This window comes from Anoplopoma fimbria, chromosome 24 (assembly GCF_027596085.1).
Source record: "Anoplopoma fimbria isolate UVic2021 breed Golden Eagle Sablefish chromosome 24, Afim_UVic_2022, whole genome shotgun sequence".
Lineage (NCBI taxonomy): Eukaryota > Metazoa > Chordata > Actinopteri > Perciformes > Anoplopomatidae > Anoplopoma > Anoplopoma fimbria.
In genome coordinates this window covers 4,768,847-4,795,988 of record NC_072472.1, presented here as the reverse complement: position 1 = coordinate 4,795,988, position 27,142 = coordinate 4,768,847, and the positions used below count along the sequence as shown (strand labels likewise).

At 40.0% G+C, this 27,142-nt stretch overlaps 1 protein-coding gene across 1 annotated transcript in view; it reads left to right on the top strand.

Annotated features, from left to right (window-relative positions):
* larp1 (La ribonucleoprotein 1, translational regulator) overlaps positions 1 to 26,369 on the top strand; it is a 50,471-nt gene extending 24,102 nt beyond the window's left edge. The window contains 19 exon segments of the mRNA XM_054625422.1: positions 1,297 to 1,368; positions 3,995 to 4,169; positions 6,624 to 6,758; positions 7,238 to 7,387; positions 9,954 to 10,116; positions 11,711 to 11,855; positions 13,580 to 13,754; positions 14,016 to 14,197; positions 14,884 to 14,982; positions 15,413 to 15,739; positions 18,337 to 18,460; positions 19,501 to 19,706; positions 19,825 to 19,931; positions 20,934 to 21,091; positions 21,239 to 21,383; positions 21,542 to 21,651; positions 21,775 to 21,902; positions 22,464 to 22,667; positions 22,669 to 26,369. Of these exon segments, the coding sequence (XP_054481397.1) occupies positions 1,297 to 1,368; positions 3,995 to 4,169; positions 6,624 to 6,758; positions 7,238 to 7,387; positions 9,954 to 10,116; positions 11,711 to 11,855; positions 13,580 to 13,754; positions 14,016 to 14,197; positions 14,884 to 14,982; positions 15,413 to 15,739; positions 18,337 to 18,460; positions 19,501 to 19,706; positions 19,825 to 19,931; positions 20,934 to 21,091; positions 21,239 to 21,383; positions 21,542 to 21,651; positions 21,775 to 21,902; positions 22,464 to 22,667; positions 22,669 to 22,707 (2,844 nt within the window). The 3' untranslated portion in view covers positions 22,708 to 26,369.
* The last annotated feature ends 773 nt before the right edge of the window (positions 26,370 to 27,142 follow it).

The following is a 27,142-nucleotide window of genomic DNA, read 5'->3' as shown; positions in this document are numbered from 1 at the left end:
TGAGTGCATAGTGTATTTTTTTTTTCTTGGCACATTTTTTAAGAATTTGATATTATCTCTCTATTCACACAACATAAAACACATTTCAGTGGCATGTTTTTGGGACAGATGTGCACAAAAGCCTAATCAAACACTTTAGTTTTTTGTGTTGGAAGCATAAATGTAAGTTTATTAACAGAAAATGACTTTTGACATCCGTTTTTGTAATCGTAAGCACTAACAGAAAAGGTTTTATAAGCAAATTAAGTGCAATATACTTAAGTGGAATATATAATTGACGAATCAAAAAGTTAACTTCCGACATTACAGCCTTTTTTATTTAAAAAAAAAATAAAGAAAAGGTTAACTTTTTCATTATATTTCATCACCTTTTCTGTCTTCACAAAAAAAAAAACCCCATTGCTTTCTGCAACGACTGGAACGTTGGTTTCTTGCGTTGGTTGGTGGTTTTAAACCGCCGTCATGTCCAGGAATCTTTTATTTTTGGTGGGTGAGATTACCCGTAAAAGAAGCTTCATCAGTGGCTTCCTGTGGTGGAGGAAGAATGAATCCGCATCCCTCTGATCTCCGCATCACTGTCGCCATTTCCTCTGCCGCTTCACCACACGTCTTCATTCATTCACAAAAACGCACCTGAGCTTTGAACACGGGCGTCTCATCTAACGGCTCATTTCACTCCTCTCTGTCCTCACTAAAAAAGAATGTGCCCATATTCCATCTGTGCAGAATCCGAAGCGATAAGCACACGTTGTTTATGTGGTTTGTCTTCATTTCAATGACCCAACATTAGCCGTTTTAGCCGCTAAGACAATATGGGATGTACTTTATGAAACCCAGAGGGAGCTCAGTGGACTGTACACGCAGCAGATGCTTCTTATTATCCACAGTTTGTGCCCCATCCATTTGGCATTTTCATCGTGTTTGATGGCGACAGGAAGAAGCATATTGCTCTGGTGTTGTTGTTGCAGAGCTGCACAACACAGAGGAGCTTTTAAAGAGGCAATCATTTGTTTTTCTCCCTTCCTCCCCGCCATAGCAGAAAATAAACAGATTAAAACATCAAGGGTTTAGAAGGACCTTTATGAATTCACCTTGGGGTCTGAAAAAGTCTCCAAACGTTAGGTAAGGTTTAAAACACTCAAGTCCAGTTTTTCTTTTTTAGACGCTTTAGAGCATTTTCATCCAAGCAAGCGTAGTGTTTGTGCATTGTCTTTCATACAGTGTGAATGTTTGTGTGTCTACATCATGGTCCACCTCATTGTCCTCTCTAAACTGCTCTTCCCTCCCTCTGTTCAGATCGAGGCAGTGACACGGACCGTGCCCTGCCCGCCGACTGTCAGGCAGGTCAAAGACTCATGGAGATCCACTGTAAGTTCAACTTGCAGCTTGTGAAAACCCTAACAATTTAAAAAAAAAAAAAAGAAAGAATGCTGAAAATGACATCAAACAATGTCGTAGAGTCAGTTAACGTCAAACTGATCACCTTTTAATATCAGGAAACATCAAACTGTCCCTTTTTTAAAAACAGTCATCATGTCTCACGAGTTTATATTCCACTCAAAGAGGAAGCTAGTTAGCTTAGCTTGATAAAGTTAGCTCTGCTTAGTCATCTCCTGCACACTCACGTCTCTGTCCGTCCACAAATTACTCAAAAGGTTTTTTTTTCTTCAGTTTATTTGACATCATTTGGGAGAGAGGACATAAGGTCACAAGTCAACAAATCATTTTTGCAAATGTTGTCCTTTTTATGTGAAGACAGCGTTGATGCAGAAGTCATCATACAACCATCAAATCCATAAATACAATATGCATCACAATAATATACAACACAATTTAAATGTCTTTATAAATCTGAGTTGGTTACTTATAGTTTTTAATATGAAGTTATAGCTGATTTCTTGCACCACACAATCTAAAGGAGCAAATGCACATGACGGTATTGAGCCTCAGCAACCTAGATGATGAAGATGTGATGAAGCAGCAGGTTAACTCTTGTTGGTGATACAAAGGGATTTTAGTTCCTGCTCACAGAGACATTGCACTGATGTTGTCCGTTGCTCCCAAAAACTCCCCCGTCAATAATATAAAGAGCCTTCATGAACAACATAACATGTCAAAGAGGGCAAAGATCAGAAGCACTGCAGCAGGTGATGAGCACAATGCTTACCTTTAGTTCGATTTGGAAATGTTTTCCTTCTGCTTTCTAAATTTCATTCCTCCACCATTTTCATCACAATCATTTTAATCACAAAGGTCATCATTTGCTAAAAGGCTTGCTCGTGCCTCCTTTGCAGTTTGACGTAACTCCCTGTTAACAACGTTAAGAGCTAAAGTGCATGTTTGAAGTGGATCTTTGAGTTCAGTGTGATGGATTAGTTTAGTTTGCAATATGATACCTTGAAGGCTGAGCATGTCACGGTGTGTGTTAGTGCGTTAGTGTGTCTGGACACACAATGGTCTTGAAATGTGTGAAACCTCCAGCTACTTACTCCACTTGAGACAAGCGCTTTGCATGACTCGTTTTTTTGCAAACTCTGCAGATACGTGTGTGTCGCTGATAGCCGAGCCGTCGTAGATGAACTCTGTTTTTATTTGACTAAACTCAGATATCGGCTCTGTGAGGGAAAGATAAAGGCGACGCTTGTATGGTGAACTACCCCGTGTCCGTTACTGCTGGTTTAGCTCAGGCTTGGTTGGAGCACAGTGGGTTGAAACTTGTGTTGCTCTGCTGCAGTCGGACGAACTAAAGACGGGATAAAGAAACCTTTAAACCACACGCGTAAACAATCAAACTACAACTTTTCTTCCGTCATTTGGAGAAACGCGGATCAGACTGAACCTGCAGACGTGCTGTAGAAGTGATGAGCACTCATGTCTCTTCTCTGAATAAACATCAATGAAGAGAACTTTTCACAACTCTGATCTCGGCACTGAAGCAAAACATTAAAGCGAAAGTCGACGTTGTCCCGGTTACTTCCATTGAGGCCTGAACGGATTAAAATGTTTCCCTCAATCTGTTTGATTTGAATATGAAACCTCTTTCATTCTGAATGCAAAACGTTTCTCTGTACTTATACCAGTTTATTCCTCTACTAGTTAAACATTGGATTTATTTATTTTATACTTTTATTTAAGATTCTAAACGCTACATTTTGTGTCATGCTGTTATATTTTCCAGTGGGATATACGCTACGACCTCTGCCGTGTCTAGGTTGTAACCCCCCCCCGAATTGCAAAAATCATTGCTAGTTGGTTAAGGTTAGGGATTGTCCTTTTTCAATGTAAAGGTTCGAATAGATCGTGGGACCATTGAGAAACCTCTAGTAATCTGCTCTCTTAGCCCAGCCCTTTCCTTTGCTACTGTTGCTATGCAGATTTAACAATCAGTCCTTGATTTCACAGACGTAGACAAAACGGCCTCTCTAGCTGTCTGAAGCGATAACTACTAGCCTTCTTTTAGTATCCAATTACTCTGACGTGAGCTCTCAGTCGGCTAATAACGTAGCCTCCAGCTGACTCGTCTCAAAGGTCCTGATTTAGCTGTTTCTAGGCTAAATACATATTATTCTGAATTACTGAGGCTATAGCTAAATGTCTCGGGCATCCTTCAAACTCTTTGGATACAAAGACCTCTCTTAGCAGAGCTCCATGCCCATGCTGAGGAATCCAAAGTGTGACATAACTAGCATAGCTTTAAATAATGCCTGTCAGCAATGTTGCTGAGTTAAGGATTGGGCCGTCACTGTTCTGTGGAGAGGTAAAGCGAAAGTGAAGTATTTTATTTGACTTTGATCTTGTGCATGTTTAACTAAATATTTTCAGATTCCACTTTGCTAAATCAGGAAATAACAATGTTATGTAATTTTGTAAAAATCCCCTTTTAACTCGCATTTTCTTTGAATAGGTCTTCAGTCTCCATCTGACGGGACCGAACTGTTTCTGCTTCTCTTTTTCTAAACATCCAAACCTCGTTTTCTTTTTAAAATCTCTCCAGGCTCCGAAGAAGACGACGATGACGACGGCGGCGGTCAAGAAGGAGTTGAAGGAGTTGAAGGAGAAGAGGGAGAGCAACGAGGAGAGCAAGGAGAACCTGAAGGCCAAGTCTGACGACTCCGGAGAGGAGAAGAACGGCGACGACGACTCCCAGAAGAACGGACCCAAGAAAAAAGGTGAATATGGAAAAATGGCAAATTGATAGATGCTAAACAATAGCATGTGCTAATGTTAGCATCCAAGGCCTTGTTCAGGTTTTATGGACCACACTTGTTCATAAAACACTTACACCACAATTGTTTTTGCCTCTTAAAGCGTTTTATAGTCGTGGCTATAAAGAGGTTATTGGAATTGGTCAAATATTTAGCGTACGCTTTCACTTTTTAGGTAAATACTCCCACTAAGTTTGTGTGGGTTTTTTAATGATGAGTATAATTTATCATTAAAAAGTGCAAGTTTTCTTTGCCTGAAACTTACCCCCAGGGACTAGGAGTCTTTTGAGGAACTTTCATAGTACTTCATGAAAGTACAGGAACTTTCTGTGTACAGAGATGACCTTCAACTCATGTACCACTTCATTCATCAAACAAGGAAACTCTAGTATCGATTTAGGACGAGGGAAGTCTCTTTATCTGATACCATTTAAAGTGAAATCAGGCTTTGCTGTCGGTGTCCTGACTCATTTTAAGAAGAGAGAGTGAGCAGACAAAAAAAGTGTTTCAATGCAGTTTTGTTCTAAAGCACTAAATAAAGAACCACCAAATACTCTACACTTGCTTTACTGTGGAGACCGGCGCTCTTAGTTTCATTTTCCTCCTTCACATTTCATAAGTTAGTAAATGTCGTGGCAGTGAAACAAAACATAAAAAAATGTTATTGTTTTATTAAATGTTGATTTTTGTATGAAATAGGGCGAGCACACTGAATTGCGCGTTGCAGAGTGTGTTTACCTCTGTGTCCTCCGGCAGCCCTCGTTACTCTCCAGCTCTGTAGATCGCTATGGAAACAAACAGACTGAATTAAACTTTTATTTCCTTGAAGATTTAGTCTCGGGACTAAAATGACCAGGAATCTCCTCGTGGAAACGCAGCTCGTGTTTGTAATAGTAACCGACTTTAGCCACTAAAGCTAAAATAAGCCTTGATAGACACGTCAAAAATTAAGATTAATATGTTGACATGGTATCAGTTATACTAAACTAAAAAAAACCCAATAATAACTCTAGAAATAAATGATGTGAGAGCAGTGCAGTCCGTATGTCCAAATACTGCCGATATATTTTAATATCAAGCCTAAGTCTAGTTATATTTTAAACAATAAATCACTATAATGAACCTGCAGACGTGCCGTAGAGGTGATGAGATCTTCATGTCTCTTCTCTGACTAAACATCAATGAAGAGAACTTTTCACAACTCTGATCTCGGCATTGAAGCAAATCACTTAAACACTCATGTTAGTCACATTAATCCACATTTAGACACTAAATTGTCAGCCCCTGATGTGTTCTAGTATCAGGGCGTTAGGCTTTTGTGTGACGTTCACTTTAAGAGGATTCAAAGCTTGATTAATTGCACAATCAATCACCAACGTGGCTGTCGGTCCAACGTTTTGCTCCGTCGTCTTCCTGTTCCAGGAAGTGATTTCCTACATAGCTGCTGTCAAAAGGTCCTCGGTGTGTAAAGTGTCAGCCAGTTTAAAGAGACGTGGCCCTGTATCTGCTGTCAGTTCTCCCACTGCCTCTGCTATCTGTCACACACTCACAACCAACCCCCAACAGCCAGATGATGCTTTAAACAGCAGGTCACTAATGCCCCCTGCAGGCCGACTGAGGAACTACAGCGGACTGTGTGCTGGTTCACCAGTAAAAGAATCAGCAGTAATGATCGCAATTTGTTCTAATGAAGGTTACAAAAAGCAGATAGCCCTCGTTGTGTCCTGAGAAGTTAGTGATCCGAAATGTTTGACATTTTTATTTTTTAATCCAACTCTAATCATTTGATTCATAGTGCTTAGTAGTGAAAAATATGAACATATCCTATCGCTGTTCATACATTCTATTTATACAAAGGGTATTCGTAAGGTCACTAGATTTAGAAAGTTTGTTTCCTCTGATTTGCAGCTTGGATAAATATGAGATTTTTGGCAGGAAAAATGTTCAAAATATACAAAGTTTAAGTGCATTTTTAAGCAGAAAATAAACTAGTTCCCCTCGTAATGTTAATATATTTCAAACACAGTCACATGATATTGAATGTTCTGAAAATAGTTAGGTGAATCCTGCAGACGCCTTTCAGAAAACCAAAGATATTCTAAGTCAACCATATTTTTGTTGACTAATATTTTTGTTGATTTAATTGACAGATCTGTAAAAAAAAAATCTCCACAAAGAATCACACAAAAGCACACTTCAAATGTTTTCTTTACAAAATGTGTTTTCTTCAAAATAAGTAATTCAACATTCCAAAAAACAACTTATCATCTAACGATATGTTTGTTAACTAAAACCAAAATGACCGACCAGTTCACTAAGCTGACAAGCGGGCAGCACTAAAGACTTCAATGATGAACAATAGCCTAAATGACAAAATGTTTTTCTAACTGCGTCGTCTCTCCGTCTCGTATCAAACAGGAAACAAGCAGAAGTGGGTTCCCCTGATGATCGAGGTGAAGTCCGAGGGTCCACGGGAGCGTTCGGCCTCCAGGAACAACAGCAGGCAGAACGAAAACCCCCGTCTGCCCCCCAACGCCAGGAACGACCTCAGAGGTCAGTCTGTCCGGGTCGCTCACTGCAGCTGACGGGTGTCGAATCCCAACCCAGCCGGTTCAACGTGCAGCTTTAAATGCAAAGAGTTATGAGCAGTAGTTTGAGTCATGAAAACCGCTTTTAATTTATCGCACTGTTTATCCACGGTCGGACGTTTCTGCATTTAGCTGGTTGTGACTGGGTGCATGACTCAGCAGCAGGATGTGGACAGATCTGTGTGTGTGTGTGTGTGTGTGTGTGTGTGCTCCTACTGATCTGCTACTTCTGCTTTTGATAGCTCAGCTGTTTAAAAGTACAGTATAAATAGGTTGTTTCTTAAATTCACTGAGAAAATGAAATGTGTTGATCTGTTGCTTTGCAAAAGATTTCAAGTTAAAAGTAACTTTTGTTTATGATTTGAAAAACAGTTATAATCCTGCAAACTCATATTTAGTTTAGTGTGATAATGTGTTTGTGTTTGTCCCCCCCCCCCACTGCAGACTGGCACAGTCAAAAGTACGAGCGGGAGTGGCGCGACGACCACGACGAGGTGTCCAGCGTGAAGAGCGAGGGAGCGCCGTTCCGTGGTGGGTTCAGGGGTCGCGGCCGTGGAAGAGGAAGAGGTCGGGGACGAGGCAGAGGTGGCAGAGGTATGTGTTGTTGTTTTTATTTTACACTTGAAAGAGAAGCATAGAATGTGAAGTTTTCTGCTCTCCAAAAAAAGACCTTCTTTTCTTGGCCTTTCATTTGTGGTCATCAGCCTTTTTTTGTGTTTCCTGAAACAAGACTGGCCCTGGTGAGGATTTCACCACTGTGTGTATGTGTGTGTCACCACAGGAAACTTCTTAGTACCACTTCAGTTCCTCACCAGAATTCATTGTGACATTGATACTCAAAATAATTCACAGCGACATACAGTATATGAAAACTGAAACAAAAGATAAAAAGGCGACAAAGGTCTTATACGCACAAAAACGTTTAAGAACTTTCCACAACTGAATAAATGACAGAAATGTGAAATACATTAATATAGCGACATTTGGTGATGCAAATATGCAACAGTTGCAACACTTTTTCAATAAAAAGTCTGTAGTGTGTGTGATATACAGACTTCAAATGACATTATTTTGCACTTTAAAGGTCTTTACATTTCCTCTCAGCAAAATACATCTGGTTGATGCTTTTATTCGTGGCATGAAGGCTCAGAAAAATCAATCTTGTATCAGAATTCTTTTTTTTTTTTTTTTATAAAAGTATTTGTGATAAAAACAATTTGATAGAATATATTGATATTGAAGTTCAAATGAATGGCACGAAATAAACTCTTCTAGTGTGTAAAGGCCTTAAGGCTGTTCTAGTATCCGACCTAAGCTGCAGACGTGCTGTAGAAGTGATGAGCACTCATGTCTCTTCTCTGAATAAACATCAATGAAGAGAACTTTTCACAACTCTGATCTCAGCATTGAAGCAAAACAATAAAACAAAAGTCGCCTTCATCAAGAGGAAAAACTTTTAGATAGAGATATGTTTCACTATGTAGCTATCTAACTATGCATGTTTTTTGCCTCTTTTTTTTTGTTAAATAAGGCATTTATAGTTTCATTATGTTCAGGTACAAGCACAATAAAACAAAATGACAGAGGCCTTAGCTCTCCTCTGCAAAAAAAATAAAAATAATTTCCTAGCTATTATGGTGTTTATTTTAGATCAGATTTAAAGAGGATTATGCAAACATCAACCTTTTTTTTTAAAGGGTTAAACAAACGAGATAAAGCTTGTTGTTATAGCTTATGAACTGCTTGACTGTTGCTCCATATTAAGCTCACAGACATGAGACAGCTATCAATCTTCTCATCTACCAAACTACTCCTTTTAAATATTCATCTTCTTCTTGCTTTGAGATAGAAAAGCTTAATATTCAGTTTATTTTGTATAGCCCAGAATCACAAATTTGCCTCAGAGGGCTTTACAATCTGTACACATAATAACTAACTAAATAACTTTTTTGTGTAGTTTTGGTTGCGTTTGAGCCGACTCTGCTGGGAGGTGACCCCTAAACTGGCCCCACTGAGGCCACAGAGAAAACAAAAAACGTGCAATAACAACCAGAGTTTTGGAAAGAGGAAAAGGCCCGTTGGCTCCAACTGGAGAGGCAGGTTTCCCCGAAGGCCTGTTGGTTTTGGCAGGTTTCTCCTCTCTCTCTCTCCCTGTTTTTTCACTCTCATTTTAAGCACATTGTCTTTTCTTACCCTCCTCTCTCTCCGTTCGCTGCCTCCCCTTTCTTAGTCCCTCGACAGACTGAGGTAGAGAGAGCACTGCTACCTTTTTAGATTTTATGAGAGGGAGGAGAAGTAAAAGAAAACAAGGATTGAAACCCCCGGAGGAGGAAAAACAAAAGTGATCGTCCGTTAAGTCCACTTTAACGTCCCTCCTGTCTCCTTGAGGACACGTTGTTTTACTCTCAGCAGCACTGAAGAAACGGTCAGAGTTGATGACGAGCAGTTGAACTTTGTCTTTATGTATTTAGTCGGCTCTCGCATGTGTGTCTGTTCCCACAAACTAAAGTACATTCACACATTTTTCAGTGGCTACGTTCAGTCTCTAAGCTCTTTTAATGTCATTTTTATGACATTTTTGTTTTTCTTAATGTAATTTAACCTCAAGCATCAGAGAGGAGGCCTATATCATGTGATAGGTCTTCTATACTTTTTCAAATACCATTTTTTTTTTTTTTCTTTTTTGTCCATTGTAGAGGATTGTTGTATATTTTAGTACAGATTTTATATTCTGCTCCATACTAAAAAATCAATTTGATTGCAGTTTTGTTTTATTCTTTCCCTCCCACAACTTTACTTTTGGCCATAATTTTGCTATTTTTTGAGAGACAAAAGTGAAAAGTTTCAAATGAAGGTTTGACGCAAAACTTAATAAAGTGGAGTAATTTATCTACTTGCAACTGGATTCAAAATATAAATGCCCTCCGGATATATTTATCAAAATGTATAATTTAATACATAAGCTTAACTCCGACCATCAAATACTACCGAGTAGAGTAAAAAACACAAGCTGTAACACACAACTCAAAAGATGGCTTAGCAGAAAACGTATAACTTCTGGTGTGTTGTCTGTAATTCATTTTAAGCTTATAATGACTTATAGAATATTTCATAAGGTTTGCCCTGATGTAAATCTCTTGACTGTTTCTGTCCCGTCAAGGCCACTACGACTACCACTACGGCTACAAGTCCTACGATGTGAAGGACGGACCCCACGCCCAGAAGTTTGGGAACACGGTGACCTACTACTACGACAACATGAGCAGCAACGACCTTTTCTCCGTCGACCAGGACCTGCTGAAGGACTACATCAAGAGGCAGATGTGAGTTTAGCTTCTTTATTATAGGATCGTTAATAAAGCAGCGCTAAAACTCAGATTACGGTCTCTCTGTTTCTAGTGCAGGTTGAGATCTACGCTGTAGACGTGCTGTAGAAGTGATGAGATCTTCATGTCTCTTCTCTGACTAAACATCAATGAAGAGAACATTTCACAACTCTGATCTCAGCATTGAAACAAAAAATGGAGAATAACCCTAACCCATAAATATTCATAAATAAATAAACATTTTGTCAGTTTCAAATTGCTCTGCCTCATGCATTAGAGAACACACAGCTGTAGTGACGGTATGTTTTCACATCTTTATTTGATGAGTACCTCTAGTGTTGGCTTGCATGGCAGCTGGATTCTCAATGTCATAAAATCATGTAACAATAGTGGGATCAAATATCGCAAGAAAATCCATCTTGTCAGGGTTAAAAAGCGATGCGTTTCTGATCGGTAAGCTAGAGCACGGACCAATCAGCTTCCTGTGTGAAGGTACTATCAGGTAGGGGCGTGGCTTAGGTGTGTATGACGACACAGGGAAGCGTTTGTTTGTTTAAAACAACGATGGCGTCTCCTAAAGAGGTCGGCGTGCATTTTTGCTTCATCTTTTAAAACGACTACTATTCAGACTACAAACGTGTCGTCTGTTCAGGAAGCGGTTGAGATCTGCAGGTCTTGAAAAATCTTGAAATCCGTGTCCTATCAGAATCAGATCCTATGATAAAGGCTTAAATCGGATTTACAAAGGTCTGGAACAGTTTCTTGCCTACAACAGACAATAATGTGGACCACAAAATGTTTTTCTATCAGGGTTTTTCTAGAGTAGAGAGGTAGTCGTGACGAGCCATACTGTGAAGATTTGATAAATTCTAGTTCGCATTAAATTTTGTCTCATTATCTGAGCAAGAAAACAAACTAAGACATGAAGAAAGCAAAAGTAAAAACGAAATGATGAGATGTCTTGTTGGTTAAAATGTAAAAATGAATTCAACTATACTCTCTTCTTCTTTCTAATGTTAGTGACCAGAGTTTGGGTGACGCTCCCTTAATAATGAAATGGCAACGTTGATCAGAACAGTTCGACACAGCTGGCTTGTTCACATAACAGAATAACTTTTCATATTTTTTTTTAAACATCACCAAATTAGCTTCATTTTACATATAACTCCAATAACCATGTTGGAAACAGAAAATATGCACCCCCTCTTGTAATTCTGCCCCGTTACCCAACCACAACAGGTTTGGAGTCAACGCTTGGCAGAGGAAGACACTTCACTGTTAGAGGAGACAGTAGTTTCTTTGGCACTGAAGGAGCATAACGGTTTCCTTGTGTGCACTCGGTGCCCCCTCCAGTTTTAAATATGCATCCAGTTACTCTGAGACTTTGAAATCCTGTCAGGTATTCTGGTTTGGATTAGTGGGTCCTTAGAAGCTGTTTGGTCCCACGTGGCACACTTGTAAAAAACAATTCAACAATGTTTCCAGTGTTTCTACATTTGTTTGCCTTGTGTCTTTGCTCATGGAGGAAAAGATGTGACGGAGCTGCAACAAACGGCTGATTTGTTTCCTTGTTTCTCTCTCCCCTCTGTAGTGAGTACTACTTCAGCCTGGACAACCTGGAGCGAGACTTCTTCCTGCGGAGGAAGATGGACCAGGGGGGCTTCCTGCCCATCGGACTCGTCGCCAGTTTCCACCGAGTGCAGGCTCTCACCACCGACGTCAACCTCATCATGGAGGTAAGCGCGCTTTAAAAGGGACCAGTGAGGTTGGAGGAAGATGATCTGAGACGATAATGTGGTTTACAGAATCAAAACAGTTTTTAATGGGCGTCAGAAGAGCTGTTTTCTACCCAGCATTGATTTAAGATTTAGGGACTTTAAAGTCATAATACATATACAATTCCTGTTAAAATGCATTTAAAATTCACCAAAAATGCAGGAAAAAAACATTTTTGAGAATTAAAAAAGGTCTGATGGCAGAAAACACTTTATGAAGCAGCTCTGAAAACTTTAAAGGAATAATTTGACATTTTGAGAAAATGCACTTATTTTTACTTTTAGGCTTTTTTTTAATGAATTAAACAAACAAGATATAACGTGTTAATCCTAAACTAACTGGCAGCAGCCTCATGTACTAAACCGACATGAGGATGGTATCCGTCTTATCTTAAACTCAAAGAGAAAGTGAATATGCATACTTCCCAAAACCGTGAGTTCAGCTTCTTCTCTTATAGGATCGTTAATAAAGCGGCGCTAAAACTCAGATTACGGTCTCTCTGTTTCTAGTGCAGGTTGAGATCTACGCTGTAGACGTGCTGTAGAAGTGATGAGATCTTCATGTCTCTTCTCTGACTAAACATCAATGAAGAGAACATTTCACAACTCTGATCTCAGCATTGAAACAAAAAATGGAGAATACATAAATATTCATAAATAAATAAACGTTTTGTCAGAGTTTCAAATTGCTCTGTCCCATCCATTAGAGAACACACAGCTGTAGTGACGGTATGTTTTCAAATCTTTATTTGATGAGTAATACAATTCCTGTTAAAATGCATTAAAAATCACCAAAAATGCAGGAAAAACAACATTTTTGAATGCTGTCAAAAGCTAAAAGCTGAGGAAGAATTCAAAAAGGTCTGATGGCAGAAAACACTTCATGAAGCAGCTCTGAAAACTTTAAAGGAATAATTTGACATTTTGAACTAACTGGCAGCAGCCTCATGTACTAAACCGACATGAGGATGGTAACCATTCCTCTAATTAAGGGACATTTCCAGTAAGGCAAGCGTCAGAAATCTGTCCATTTCTAAGGAATTGTTTGTGGTGGGAAAGCAAAGCAGATCAGCAACAGGACTGTGTGATAGTAGATTATTTTCTTGTTGATCTTAAAGTAAATCCTTCTCTTTCAAGCTCTTCATTAAAAATTAACTTTTTCTTAGAACACAGTTTGAAGACTAATTAGGGCTGAGCGATGTGGCCAAAATCTTCTATCACAGAATGGTTCATGTAATATCTTGTTGATGATATATATATATATATTTTTTGCATGTTTTCTGGTTATTCAATCAATCAATGCGTTACAAATGAAAAGTAGTGAGTATTTTCTCAGTTAATCAAGAACTTTAGTGCAAATTGAACCTTTTTAAGTGAAATTACAGAGGAAAAAAGTACATATTTTCACCTAAACACTGACTGTTAACATGCATGCACACAAATACAAAATAATATGATTCAGACAGTTTGATTTAACGGCGTTTGTTAAGATTTTCTGAGAAATTTGAGAGTGCTTGTTTAAGACGTGTAATTCTGTATCACGATGTCTAGTTATATGATTTAATAACAATATGATTCCATTGAAAGACGACAAATTCTGATTAAAAATTGTCTCCCAGCCCTTAGAATAACACTACACGAACAATGGTACAATAATCTCGTTATGGTCGTCTCTCTCCCGTCAGTCTCTGAAGGACAGCAAGGAAGTGGAAGTGATCGACATGAAGATCCGTCGCAAGGTGGACCCGGAGAAGTGGCCTCTGCCGGGCCTGGCCATGCTCAGCCAAACCCCCACCGATTTCTCCCAGCTCATCAACTGCCCCGAGTTCATCCCGAGGCAGCCGAACGAAGAGCCACAAGGTAAAGAAGTCTGATCTGTTCTGTTAATGCGTCAAACTATGGAAAGAAAAGTTTACTTTTTCTTGATTCTACTGTAGAGATCTGCCCTATTTGGTTACTGCTTTTGAGAAAGAAGTCAAAAATAATGATCTTTTTTCGGTCTGAAATGCCCGTCTTTATCATAATTTAGTGGTTTGAAACCTCCTTCATAAGATCTGATTTATACAAATATATCTTTGCTTCAAGTAATCATATCGAATGTTCTCTCTCTGTTTGCTGCAGGCTCTCCAAGGTCCTCCACGCCGGCCAAGCACCACAGCAAGACCGACATGGACACCTCCAACCTCAAGACGATGCCCAAGGGCCTCTCCGCCAGCCTCCCAGACCTGGACTCCGAGTGCTGGATCGAGGTCAAGAAGAGGCCCAGACCCTCTCCGGCAAGACCCAAGGTCAGCGCAGAGAAGGTGACTCCACCCATACCATCATTAGATTTAAGTTTTCCATTAACAGGTTTTACACGGACCATGATGCATTGTGGCCACTTGTCAGAAGGAGCATGTTACTAGGAAGTCAGAAAAAAGTGCCTTTGAATTTAAATATTATTGACTTAAACATTACATTTAAAAATGTGTTGTTGCAGAAATGAAATTAATTAAAATAAAAATCCTGTTTCTGACATTTTTATAAACATTTGGTCTATTCAATGCTAGATCGTGATTTGTTTTGTATTAGTTTAAACTGTATAGACTCACATTTTTGCGGGACATCTGTCACTATTTGTTCTGGAAAAATGTTTTTTATTTAATTCATTTTTTTCACCAACATTTCTAGACAATAAATTAAAAAAAATAAATAAAAATGCATAATAAATTATACAAACAATCCACATTTATCCTGGCAAGTCACCATCATGCACGGTGTATGTGGAGCCGATATATTCATTCTCACAGCCACATGACGTCAGTTTTACTCTAAATTACATAGTTAAACATTCAAAACATCTGTTTATTTTTTTTTTTTTTTATGCCATTTTATTTATTTTTTCTATCCCCATCTTATACTTAATTTTCTTGTTTTTATTCCTGCATCCCTTCACTTCTTTTCATACCCGATATCTCCTCCTCCTCCTCCTCCTCCTTTACTGATGAAGGCCCCCTCGTTACAGCAGCAGAAGGAAAAAGACGACTCTGTTCGCTCCCCGGTGCCTCAGCCCGGCTCCTCGCTCTCCACTGCTACCCCAGGAGTTAAGGTGAAGAAAACCATTTCTTTAAACTGTTTATTTATTATTTATATTATATATATATATATATATATATATATATATATTTTATTTTTTTTTTTTAGAGCTAAGACAAAAATGTTTACTGTCATAAAATTAAACTAAATAGTTCATTTTCTCTAATCCAACAGTCCAAAATCTCATTCACTCAATTTATAATGAAATAAAAAAGAGAAAGGCAGCAAATCCTCAAATTTGAGAAGCTGGAGCCCCAGAATATTTAGTATTTTGGCTTGATAAATGATTAATTGATAACCACAAGTGTCCTTTCTGAATTTTCACCTCATACAATTGGCCACAAGTATCGTTGATAATTTCCCTAATTGAATCCGATAATTGCAAGTGTTCAAACATGGTGATCTTCTAATAATTATTCTTTATTTTTTTTAACGCTGATCAGGACGGAGCCGAGCCGGACGAACCCGAGGAGCTGGACTTCATGTTCGACGAGGAGATGGAGCAGATCGACGGGCGTCGCAACACCTTCACCGACTGGTCGGACGAGGAGACGGACGGCGAGATCGACGACCACGACGTCAACAAGATCCTGATCGTGACGCAGACGCCGCCCTACCTGAGGAAGCACCCGGGAGGCGACCGCACGGGACACCACACGTCGCGCTCCAAGCTGACCAGCGAGCTGGTGAAGGTGATCAGCGACGGGCTGTTCTACTACGAGGCGGACCTGTGGGACGACACGTACGAGCCCGAGTACGCCACCATCAAGGTGAGGTCCTGCTTTTCACGGTTGACCTATGAATGAATATTTACAGTCAAGGGGAGGTTGTTCTGTTTGGTTCTACTGCTACTGCAGAGCGTACCAAATGCACCTGAAATACAGTCTTTGCAAAGACGGTTAGAAGTGGAAAAACTCACTTTTTTTGGCACTTTAATCAATAGCAATACCTTCCAAAAAAATAAATATTTACGTAGGTATGCTACAAATGTTTTCCTTATGTTTTTTAAACGGCAATCTTAGCCAGGAAACCGCTGTCCGATCCTGTTTGATATGAGTTGGCAATGTTGATGTTTTTGTCATGTAACTTTTGTTGTTAGTTACGGCATTTCCGAGGTAATTTAAACCCAAATGACGGATCTTTTTCCAGTGGTTTTGCTGGCTAGATCTAACTGAGTTTCTTTTTAAAAGCAAAGTTTATTTTGGAAAGGCCGTATGCTTGTAACGAGTGTAAATTGACACGTTATGCTGTTACATGTTGTATGAACAGTTATATTTAAATAAGTCACTTCAGTCCAGTCTTGAGAATGGATTGTTTTCATTTTGATTAAATGTTACACATAGCTTTAGCCATAGCTCATGAACCCTCACCATTGATTAAAAAAAAAAATGACTCAACCAGAATATGAGTGTTAGTTGTGAGGTTTTTGGGGATCACATGATCCACCTGGAAACATTCAAAACTAAATGATCTGTAGTGATGCGTAACTGGAGTCGGGCTCTTCTGAACGCTTCCACGTTCCATTTTTGTGCGATTGGAGGTGTGGGACCAGTGAGGTTGGAGGAAGATGATCTGGGACGATAATGTGGTTTACAGAATCAAAACTGTTTTTTAAAAGGTGTCAGAAGAGCTGTTTTCTACCCAGCATTGATTGAATTTAAGATTTAGGGACTTTAAAGTCATAATACATATACAATTCCTGTTAAAATGCATTTAAAATTCACCAAAAATGCAGGAAAAAAACATTTTTGAGAATTCAAAAACGTCTGATGGCAGAAAACACTTCATGAAGCAGCTCTGAAAACTTTAAAGGAATAATTTGACATTTTGAGAAAATGCACTTATTTTTACTTTTAGGCTTTTTTTTATGAATTAAACAAACAAGATATAACGTGTTAATCCTAAACTAACTGGCAGCAGCCTCATGTACTAAACCGACATGAGGATGGTATCCGTCTTATCTTAAACTCAAAGAGAAAGTGAATATGCATACGTCCCAAAACCGTGAGTTCAGCTTCTTCTCTTATAGATCGTTAATAAAGCGGCGCTAAAACTCAGATTACGGTCTCTCTGTTTCTAGTGCAGGTTGAGATCTACGCTGTAGACGTGCTGTAGAAGTGATGAGATCTTCATGTCTCTTCTCTGACTAAACATCAATGAAGAGAACATTTCACAACTCTGATCTCAGCATTGAAACAAAAAATGGAGAATACATAGATATTCATAAACAAATAAACGTTTTGTCAGAGTTTCAAATTGCTCTGTCCCATGCATTAGAGAACACACAGCTGTACCTCAGTACAGTCTTGAGAATGGATGGTTTTAATATTGATTAAATGTTACACTTAGCTCATGAACCCTCACAATTGATTTTAAAAAAGAAAAACCATGAAGACTCAACCAGAATATGAGTGTTAGTGGGGAGGTTTTTGGGGGATCACATGATCCACCTGGAAACACATTGAAACTAAATAACCTGTAGTGAAGCGTAACTGGAATCGGGCTCTTCTGAACGCTTCCACGTTCCATCTTTGTGAGATTGGAGGTGTTTCTGCCCAAAACCAGATGATGAGTAGATTTAGAGCTTTTTCTGGATATGGAAACCTGAAACAGAAGAGAGAGTTTGTTTTGTTTGTTGTAGTTTCTGTTGTCATCGCCGCCCATTGTAACATTGTTGAACTCATTGTGGGGAACTTCACGTGCTCTCCTGCACACGTCCAGCTGCTCGTGGAACAGGGGACGCTTGTTTATAAATACACCCCACGTACGAGGCCTCGGCCTGAGGGATCGAGCCGACGGGCTGCAAGGGGGAAGGCAAAGATGGCTGCTCAAAGATCTGAGGATACTTGGTGGAATGAAAGTGTGAGTGTGGGAATAATCAACGGTTCGGGAGACTCGTTCGAAGGTTTTAAATAGAGCTGCTGTTGGAGGAGGAGCAGTAACGGTTTTGTTGGTATTTGTTATCGTCACTGGTGGAATATTCTGGGTTTGTGAGTAGATGTAACTCAGCCGGTTGGTTTACTCGAGTCAGAACAGTAAGAGACGCAGCATGAAGGTGAAAAGGATGTTTTTGGCAGCCATGTTTTGCTGCTGCATCTCAATGTCCAGATTACTGCAGATCAGGTCTGTTGATGGTGAACGTGTTAAACATTTGTCTCAGATTGTTTTTATGTAGTCTTAATGTTTATATTTTGGTTTATATTTAGAGATCCAGTAAAATGTGTTTCATTGATGTTGGTACTGAGCTTGCTTTTTTCAAGAAACCGTTCTCATCCAAAGTGATGCCAAAGTCTTATTTTTTTATTAAACTGTAGGAAAATAAGAGTTTGTTGTAATATTAACGCCTGTTTTTTCTCTATTTTTACAGCAAGAGGTGGAGAACTTCAAGAAGGTCCACCTGATCAGCCGCGAACAGTTTGACTGCCTGACCCCTGAACCCCCAGTCGACCCCAACCAGGAAGTCCCTCCAGGCCCCCCCAAACCCCAGCAGAGTAAGAACACGACAAACACAGAAAACAGAAGATGTATTTACACGATCTTTACATGGAATACGAGGTGACGTTAACACTAGCGCTAATCAGAGGGGTCACAAAGTACAGGATGGAAAAGGAGACAAAACGTTCTTCTGCTACAGAAACACATTTTCTAACTAGTTTCTAGTGAAAACTGGATACTTTTGCTTCTTAAGGCCTCTAAAAAACTTGAAATGACAGATTTTCAAAGAGAAATGACAAGATAAAAATATTTTTTTTTACTTTTGTGGCTGAAAGAAGCAGAAGCGTCATTAACTTGCTGTTCTTTCCGACTGCAAACGACCCATAATGCAACACTTAACGTAGGACCGTTGTTATTGTCCTCTCGAAAAGAATATCTGCTGCTTTGTGTTTCAAACATAAATTCCAGAGAAAATACAGTAAATTACAGTATTTAGTCTCTGAGGAAGAAGAGAATTGCTCTCATTCAGTTTGTGCCCTAATGAAAGTGGCATTAAAAGGATCTTTAAAAAGTCATAAATACGTGTTGTTTAAATGATAATCTGCTCCGTAATTTCTCTCTCATTGTTTTGAAGTGGTAACAACTGTGGTCTAACTACTCACTTTAGTCCATCAATGGCTACTTCCTGTCTGCACGCTGAGAAACAAATGAAGCCATTAGAACACTGATGTTGTGACATCAGTTTGTCTCTTCTAATGACTTTAAAGAGTTTTATTTCAAGATTGCTGTAATAACAGTGAAGCACAATGACTTACTTTTAAATTCATCAATATTTTAAAGTATTTTAACATTAATTTACTTGATGAGTAGCTTTTTTATGCTTTTCTCATGCTGAATGACTTGTTTCCAAGAATCTTATGAGCACATTTTAAGTGATGCTCCTGTGTGATCCTCTTTAGAGAAACTCAGTTTTACTGATCTGTCGATTAAATCAACTAATCCATGAGTCACAAATTGAAAAGAATTTGAAAATGTAAAGTGAGAACATCTCAGCTTTTTCACAGTTTTTAAACGGCTCCTCCCCTCTCGTCCTCAGTCCCCACAGACGCTCTGGCGAACAAACTCTTCGGCGCCCCCGACCCCTCCTCGATAGCCCGCTCGCTCCCGACTACCGTGCCTGACTCGCCCAACTACCGCAGTGCCCGGACACCCCGCACGCCTCGCACGCCTCACCGGAAGGACCAGACCATGACGCCGCGCTTCTACCCGGTGGTGAAGGAAAGTCGACCCGTAGATGCCAAGGTGAGATGGCCGCCGTCGTTATTTTAATGGAATTTTGCCTCCTTTGTGGGGGGTAAAGAAACCACACTGACTAAACATTTGTAGCCTTAACACTTGAAGTTTCTCTGCATCCTCTCAGACGCCCAGGAAGAGGAAGACCCGACACAGCTCCAACCCCCCCATGGAGTGTCACGTTGGCTGGGTGATGGACTCCAGAGAGCATCGCTCCCGTACGGCCTCCGTCAGGTGAGACCAGATGACCTGCACTCTTTGTTTTGGACGGACGTTACACGATTTAAAAAAAGAATACAGCTAATATTGTGGTCAATACAGTAATTAATAATGCTGTTCTTCTTTTGCCTCCTCCGTTATTTCAACAATTACCTTCATTTGTTCATTTAATTCAGTGATGAGTGTTTTTATTTATTCTAACTGGAATTTAATGGGTTTTGAAAAGTGGAAAATCTATTCTGAATTTGAGTTAATTGAATCAACCTTTTAATAGTTTGTTTGGCAGCAGATTGAGGAGCAAAAGCAACATTTAAGACTTAACTTTGGTCTTTAAGGGATAACGTATGACCCATTAAAGGGACTTTTATCATTGGCCCATTAGGGATGGGTATCAATACTTCTACTCTTATTGGTTCCGTTCTTTATCGATCAACCTATCGGTTCTTTTTCTTTACTTAATAATTGCTTTTTAATATATTATGTAAATAATTAAATTGAAGACAGCATCAGGATCTTTTTCTTTTTTTAATATAGATAAATGTTTCCAGAGCAGCAACAGTAATGTTTACAGCATCAAAGTCATAATATAAAGTCAACTATTTCTCACTGGAAACAAATCAAAATTTCCAATTAAAATAAATCATATTTTCTTGAATAAAGTCTCTAAAGAATGAAGAACACGGGCATCAGTCAGTATTCTCCTCTCCTCTGTTCTTCTTCCTCTGCTGATGTGATTCACTGCCTGCAGATACCGATGACATCAACGTCAGAGCTTATCAATACTCTGGTCTTTCATAATTAATCAACAGTGCCCGTTTGATACCGGGTTTTGGTCCCCATACCTGATCCCCATTCACCCTTACGTTGGGCTTTTCTTAAACGATAAAACAATGGTATTCTTTTCTTTCATGAATGAACTGTAAAACAAGAGAAAAAGACCTCAAACTCAGGACTAACTTCACTGAAGTACTTCTAATATTTGATGTATCTCCTTCTCCATCTTTTCTCCGTCTCCAGCTCTAACGCCAGCCCCTCAGAGGGCACCCCCGCCCTGGGCAACATCGGCTGCACACCTCAGTCCCTCCCCAAGTTCCAGCACCCGTCACACGAGCTGCTCAAGGATAACGGCTTCACGCAACACGTTTACCACAAGTACCGCCGGCGCTGCCTAAATGGTACGCACACGTTTATCTCTTCTTCTTCTTCTTCTTCTTCTTCTTCTAGATATCAGTGGAAATCTATTCTGCAGCATTGTAAAGTCCCACCGGATGTCTTGCATTCTTAAGTAAACCTTTTGTCTCTCTCCTCTCGACCAATCGCAGAGCGAAAAAGGCTGGGGATCGGCCAATCACAGGAGATGAACACGCTCTTCCGCTTCTGGTCGTTTTTCCTGCGCGATCACTTCAACAGGAAGATGTACGAGGAGTTCAGACAGCTGGTGGTCGAGGACGGGAAAGAGGGATACAGGTACGAGAGCCTCCACCAATGATGGATGTTTTATTTAAATGTGTTTATCAAAAACAAGATATGTCCTTCTGTCTTAAAACAAAAATCAGTGAGCTTTAGATGGGCGGGTCTATTTGACCTGACAAACTTAAATTCAACCTGTTGTGTGTGTGTTGCAGGTACGGTTTGGAGTGCCTGTTCAGGTACTACAGCTACGGGCTGGAGAGGAAGTTCAGGCCGGACATCTTCAAGGACTTCCAGGAGGAGACGATGAAAGACTACGAGGCTGGTGAGAAATCCTGCAAAATGTATACAGAACACAGTGTGCACGGATCAGAGGAGACTAAATGATTCGAACACCACAGATGACAATGCAATTATGTTGTGTTTTTAATCTGCGTCCTCTCTTCAGGCCAGCTTTATGGACTGGAGAAGTTCTGGGCTTTCCTTAAATACTCCAAAGCCAAGACCTTGGAGATCGACCCCAAGCTGCAGGAGTGCCTGAGCAAGTTTAAGCGTCTGGAAGATTTCAGAATTGACGTGAGTGGAATGATCTGTTGGGGTTTGGAAAAGCTGATTGGAAGGAATCTGCAACCCGGAAAAGATGCCGGAGCTTATTGAGTTATAGTGTTAATAATAATAGATGATACATTTTATTTATAGAGCACCTGTCATGGTACTCGAAGACACTAAACACAGTTATTCAGTTTTTTTTTTTAAGTTGGATAAAATATTTTTGTCTTGTGCTCCTGTCAAAGCATCATGTCTCCGTTGACAAAAACAGTAATTTAACCTCGCAGAAAGCTAGAGTACACACACACACACACACACACACACACACACACACACACACACACACACACACACACACACTTCTGTTATTTCCAAATTTACTGCACAGCTAACTTTCATTCAGCTAGTGATTGTGTGCACATTTTTGCACATTTTCTTCATAATGATATTGATTGGCTTAAGTCATTGCTTTTTGCTTATATTTACTTTTTAAAAACAGAACAGAATGCAGATAGAGATTGTGGTTTTGTTTTAAAAAAAAAAAAAAAAACAACTCATCCTAACCTCCACCCATTTTTCTGGTTCCAGCCGCCTATGGAGGAAGGAGGCCGCAGGAGACACTCGTCCAGCGGGGACGGTCGCCGCCGGCACCCCTCTCAGCCCACCAGCCGGCCCCACAGCCAGGCCAGCTCGGGCCCAAGCCCCGCCCCCACCGCCCAGGGCCCCGCCGCCAAGGATGATGCCAAACCCGTCAGCCAGAAAGCCCCCGCCCCCAAGCCGCCGCCGCGCCGCCGCCGCCGACCCCGCACCAGATGCCAAGACACTGAAGTAGCTCCACAAACACGCCGGCCCACATGGATCAACTGAAACCACGTCTGCGAGTCGCCGGTTCTCTCTGCGCCACAGGAGGGAGGGGGGGGGGGCGACCAGTTCTTCACTCAAGCATGAGAATAGATTTTTTTTTTTATACCCCTACAATGACTTTTGAATGAGAAATAAGGAAGACAAATAATTAATACGGCTACGGTTTATTAATTAGTTATATTATTTTAGGAGAAAAAAAAACATTATTTTCTTTTTGTCTTGATGAGGCAAGGAACGGATGAGGTGTCGAACACTTTTTTCTTTTTTTATTCACAAATCATTGCCAGTCCACTCGGTGGGCGGTTCAGTGGTGATTTACTACCCCTGGAAAATCTTCTTTTTTTATTTTTTAATATCTTACATTTCCACGTCGACCCCCCCCCCCCCCCTCCTCTCTTTGATCGTCACGGTCCTGCTGGCTGAGAGATGTTTGACTCCTCCCCCAAGATCTCAGATTTACGTTTTATTTTTTTATTTTTTTCTTTGGCATGTGGAGAGATCGGAGGCTTGGAAATAGTTTGAACAAGATTGAGCATCTAAAAAAAAAACACCAAACAAAACAAAACAGCCCAGCTAGCGGCCACGCTGGAGACTTTTCCCGACATCCAACCGGACCAAAGCGGTTTGAACCGAGCGACCGACATTTCCATCCGCAGAGCCCCCTGCACTTTTCAGTTCAGGGGCTTAAAATACGAAAAAAAATATTCGATTTACTTTACGGCTGAACATTGAGGGGAAAATAATTTAAAAGAACCAAATGATAAACAGAGAGGAATAAAAAAAAAAAAAAAAAAAGACTAACCGATCCCTCAGTACGGACACGATCATTGAAAGTTGCCTTATTTTAATGGTTTTACTGCTTCTATCTTGTGCCCGCCACCTTATTATCCATTGTACAGCATTGGAATCACCCACATATCCGGTCACCGTTTCAAGCAGAGGGCCACTAAGGTTGGGGGGGGGGCAGTTTCACACCCCTACCTCCCCCTCCCACCCCCCACCCCTGCTTGCTCACTCCACTCCATCACTTTTTTCTGAACTGTCTTCCAAGTGTCATTCGGTCTGTTACAAGTCCTGTAATTCTTCCCTGTGTTTTTTGCAAGTCGTGGCTTTCTTGTGCTGAAAACAAACCCGGTGGAAAGTTTGTCGCCTCCCCCTCCCCACACCCGACTCCCACCCCACGAAAAAAACAAAAAACAAAACACTGGGTGGAGAGTTGGTGGGGGGGGGAAAGGGAGAGTCGTTGATAATCTGCTTCCTGACTTTCTCGCGTCGTTTCTTCCCGCCTCCATCCATCCGTTCATCCATCCTGTTTGACATCCATCCATCAGCGACGATACGGGACCGGAATCATCAATCTGGATTACTTGAAGAAGCGATGGCGGCGAGGAGGGTGCCGTCGAGAGAGAGAGAGAGAAAAAAAAAACAGTTGTCGCAGGTGCTCTGGGTGGAGACGCCTTCGTTGGGGATCAAACATCCGGCTCTCGGTGTCTGATCGTGGGCCTCAGGGCGCCTCGCCACCTCTTCCTGTTCCACCGCTCGGATACACACATCAGTTACAGGCATGAACACTGACAGGTGTGGTCGCACGCAGGTACAGATGTAGCAGTGTGAGCGAGTTGAATACAAAAAAACACACACACACACACACACACACACACACACACACACACACACACACACACACACACACACAGCTTGATGTCTTGCCCCGCTGTGAACACAACAAAAAAAAATCCAAACTGGACTCTTGTTCTGTCGTCACGCTTCCTACAGTCGACCGTGTGGACGGTTTAAATCTTTGTCCGACTCGAGTTCTGATGATATCAAATGGAAGAGCGACTCCTTCTTCCTCCACTAATGTAAATGTGAATTTTGACAGATGAAGAGATGATTTACAGCTCCCTGCTACTTCGTTTTATTGTTTATAGAACAGATTATATATTTGCCTTACACGTGAACGTATTCTTTAACTTTTTTTTTTCTTTTTCTTTTTCTTTTTTCTCTTTAATGTTCTCATGATTTATCTTTTAATGCTTTTTAATTTTCAATTTGCAGTGTTTTCTAGCGTTGTTGTTATGATGGAGGTTGGGGTGTGTGTCAGGCTGTTTTAAAAACATCTGGATTTTTCAGAAACGGGAACATAACACAAAAGGGAAAAATTGACATCAGGACGTGAATGGTGATTCAGCGCAAAAACTAAATCTGTAAGCTTCAAGTGTTTCAAGTTGAAATCATATATTTTTCTTTTAGTTAAGATGTTTTTCCCCAAGATGACCGCAGAATTTCCAACAAAATCCAAATGACTAAATCTTCAGCCTCCTGTTTTCAAACATTGTCTGCAAAGTGGCATAGAAGTTGTTTGATTTTGGTGTTCAAATTTAAGAAAGATGGTCACAAAATTCTGGGGGAAAAAATAATCTTGAGTCTTAATACATAAATGGATCTCCAGATGTTTAGTGAAATGACCCACTTCCTGTTGACCCACTTCAGTGTTTGCTTTTGCTCCTGATTGATGAACTATTTACTCTCAGACAGCTCTTTAAAAAGGTTTAAATGTATTTGTGTAACAAAAAGTTTGGAGAAAAAAAACCTGACAATTCTTTAGATCAAACTGTATCGGAGGTCTTTTTTTTTTTTTTTTTGTCCTTTTGCGTAATAATCATTCAGCCTCGTTGGTTGATGTTCCAGCAGAGCCGCGGTCCTGTCAGTGTTTCACTTTCTTCCTCTAAATCCACAATTGTTGGACACATGAAAAATGCAAAGCAAAGCTGTACTTGTTGTTTTTTTTATTTACTTTTATTTTTCTTTTATTGTTTTCGTTGCGTTATCTTCAGGGAGATTTGGATCCGTTTCAGAGGCTTACAGTTGATGCATCAAAGTGTTTACTGGAGGTTTAATGACAGAATATTCAGAAAAGAGGAAAAAAAACTTGTTTCCCAAAACCAGCGAAGCCTTTGAATGGGTGAGCTGGTGAGAGGCTGCAGACATGGCAGTCTGCCACTAGAGGGGGTGAGAGGGGGAGACCCTCTGATGTGGTCATCACCTGCCATCACCTGTCACCGGACAATTTGGGGGATTCAGGTGCTTTGGGAGTTTTCAGCCTTCTCCATCAGCACAGACCTGCTGCTAGCTGTCCAGTCAAACTCTAGGGGGCGCCGCACCCCTCCGCTCGTCAGATTCACACGGACAGTGGAGAGATGAGTGATGGACGATGGAGGGGGGGAGGAAGGAAGAAGAGAAGAGAGAGCCCAACTGGGCGTTTGTGATGTTGCTCAGAGGAATATGGCTGGTTTTGGATGTCTGGAGACTGAAAACAAAAAAAAGGACAAAATTCCATAAAGCCATATGAATAAGAAATAACTGTATATGAACCGTTAAAATAGTTCATTGCATTACTATATCCTAGGCTTGTCATGAGGAAAAAAAGATGAAAACGAGGAAAAAAGGAACAAAAAAAATATATAAAATGGAAAAAATGTAAAATACTTGAATAAGATCTTGTATTATAACATTTAATATTCATAATATCTGCTTTGTAGGCTGATGTGATTCGCTATTTAGTGTTATTTGTAATTTGTAGTAATTATGCTTTTCCTTTAATAAACAAAAAAACACAAAACGGACAAAAAAACCTCAAATACTGTCTTCTGAGTGATTCTTTCTGCTGTGTGTGAGTGAATGAACTTTAGTTTCAAACGTATTTGCAAAGACAGATCTCATGTTTATTTAGCTTCATGTAAATATTTATGGAGCAGTTTTAGTCTGGTACATTTTTTGGTTTGTATGTATCCTGTCACGATTCCACAGCAGATATATATTTTTGCACTTCTCTCTGAAATGTTTAAATATTTTACAGTGCAATTGAAATATTGACAATAAGGAAAATTATAACATTTAAGAGAGAAGAAAAGAAACTTCCAGGGATCTATGTTCTCTTTGTGGTTATTTTCCAAATTATTTCGATTAAAGTTTTTTTTTTTTTTTTTACAGATTTCACTAAAAAAAATACTCTTGAAAGGAAACTACGATTATAGATTCATCTGACTCGCCAATACTGCCTTTTTTTGATCATACTATACTGACTTTTTTCAACATCTTTTTATCACTTTTTAGACATACAATACTATGACTTTTTTATGACTGACATACTTGCAATTATTGTTTTCGTAGTAATTTGCCTCTGCACTGTACTTTTGCTCTGGTTTATGCTTTAAGATGCTTGTTTAAGAAAGGAGATGCACTTATGACTTCTGGTGACTAGTAGTTCTCTTGAATACCTATGTTGAATACACTTCCTGTAAGTCGCTTTGGATAAAAGCGTCTGCTAAATGACTAATGTACTATACTAGAACTTTTTTATAATGTTTTTAGACATACTATATGTGTCCATTCAGTGTAGG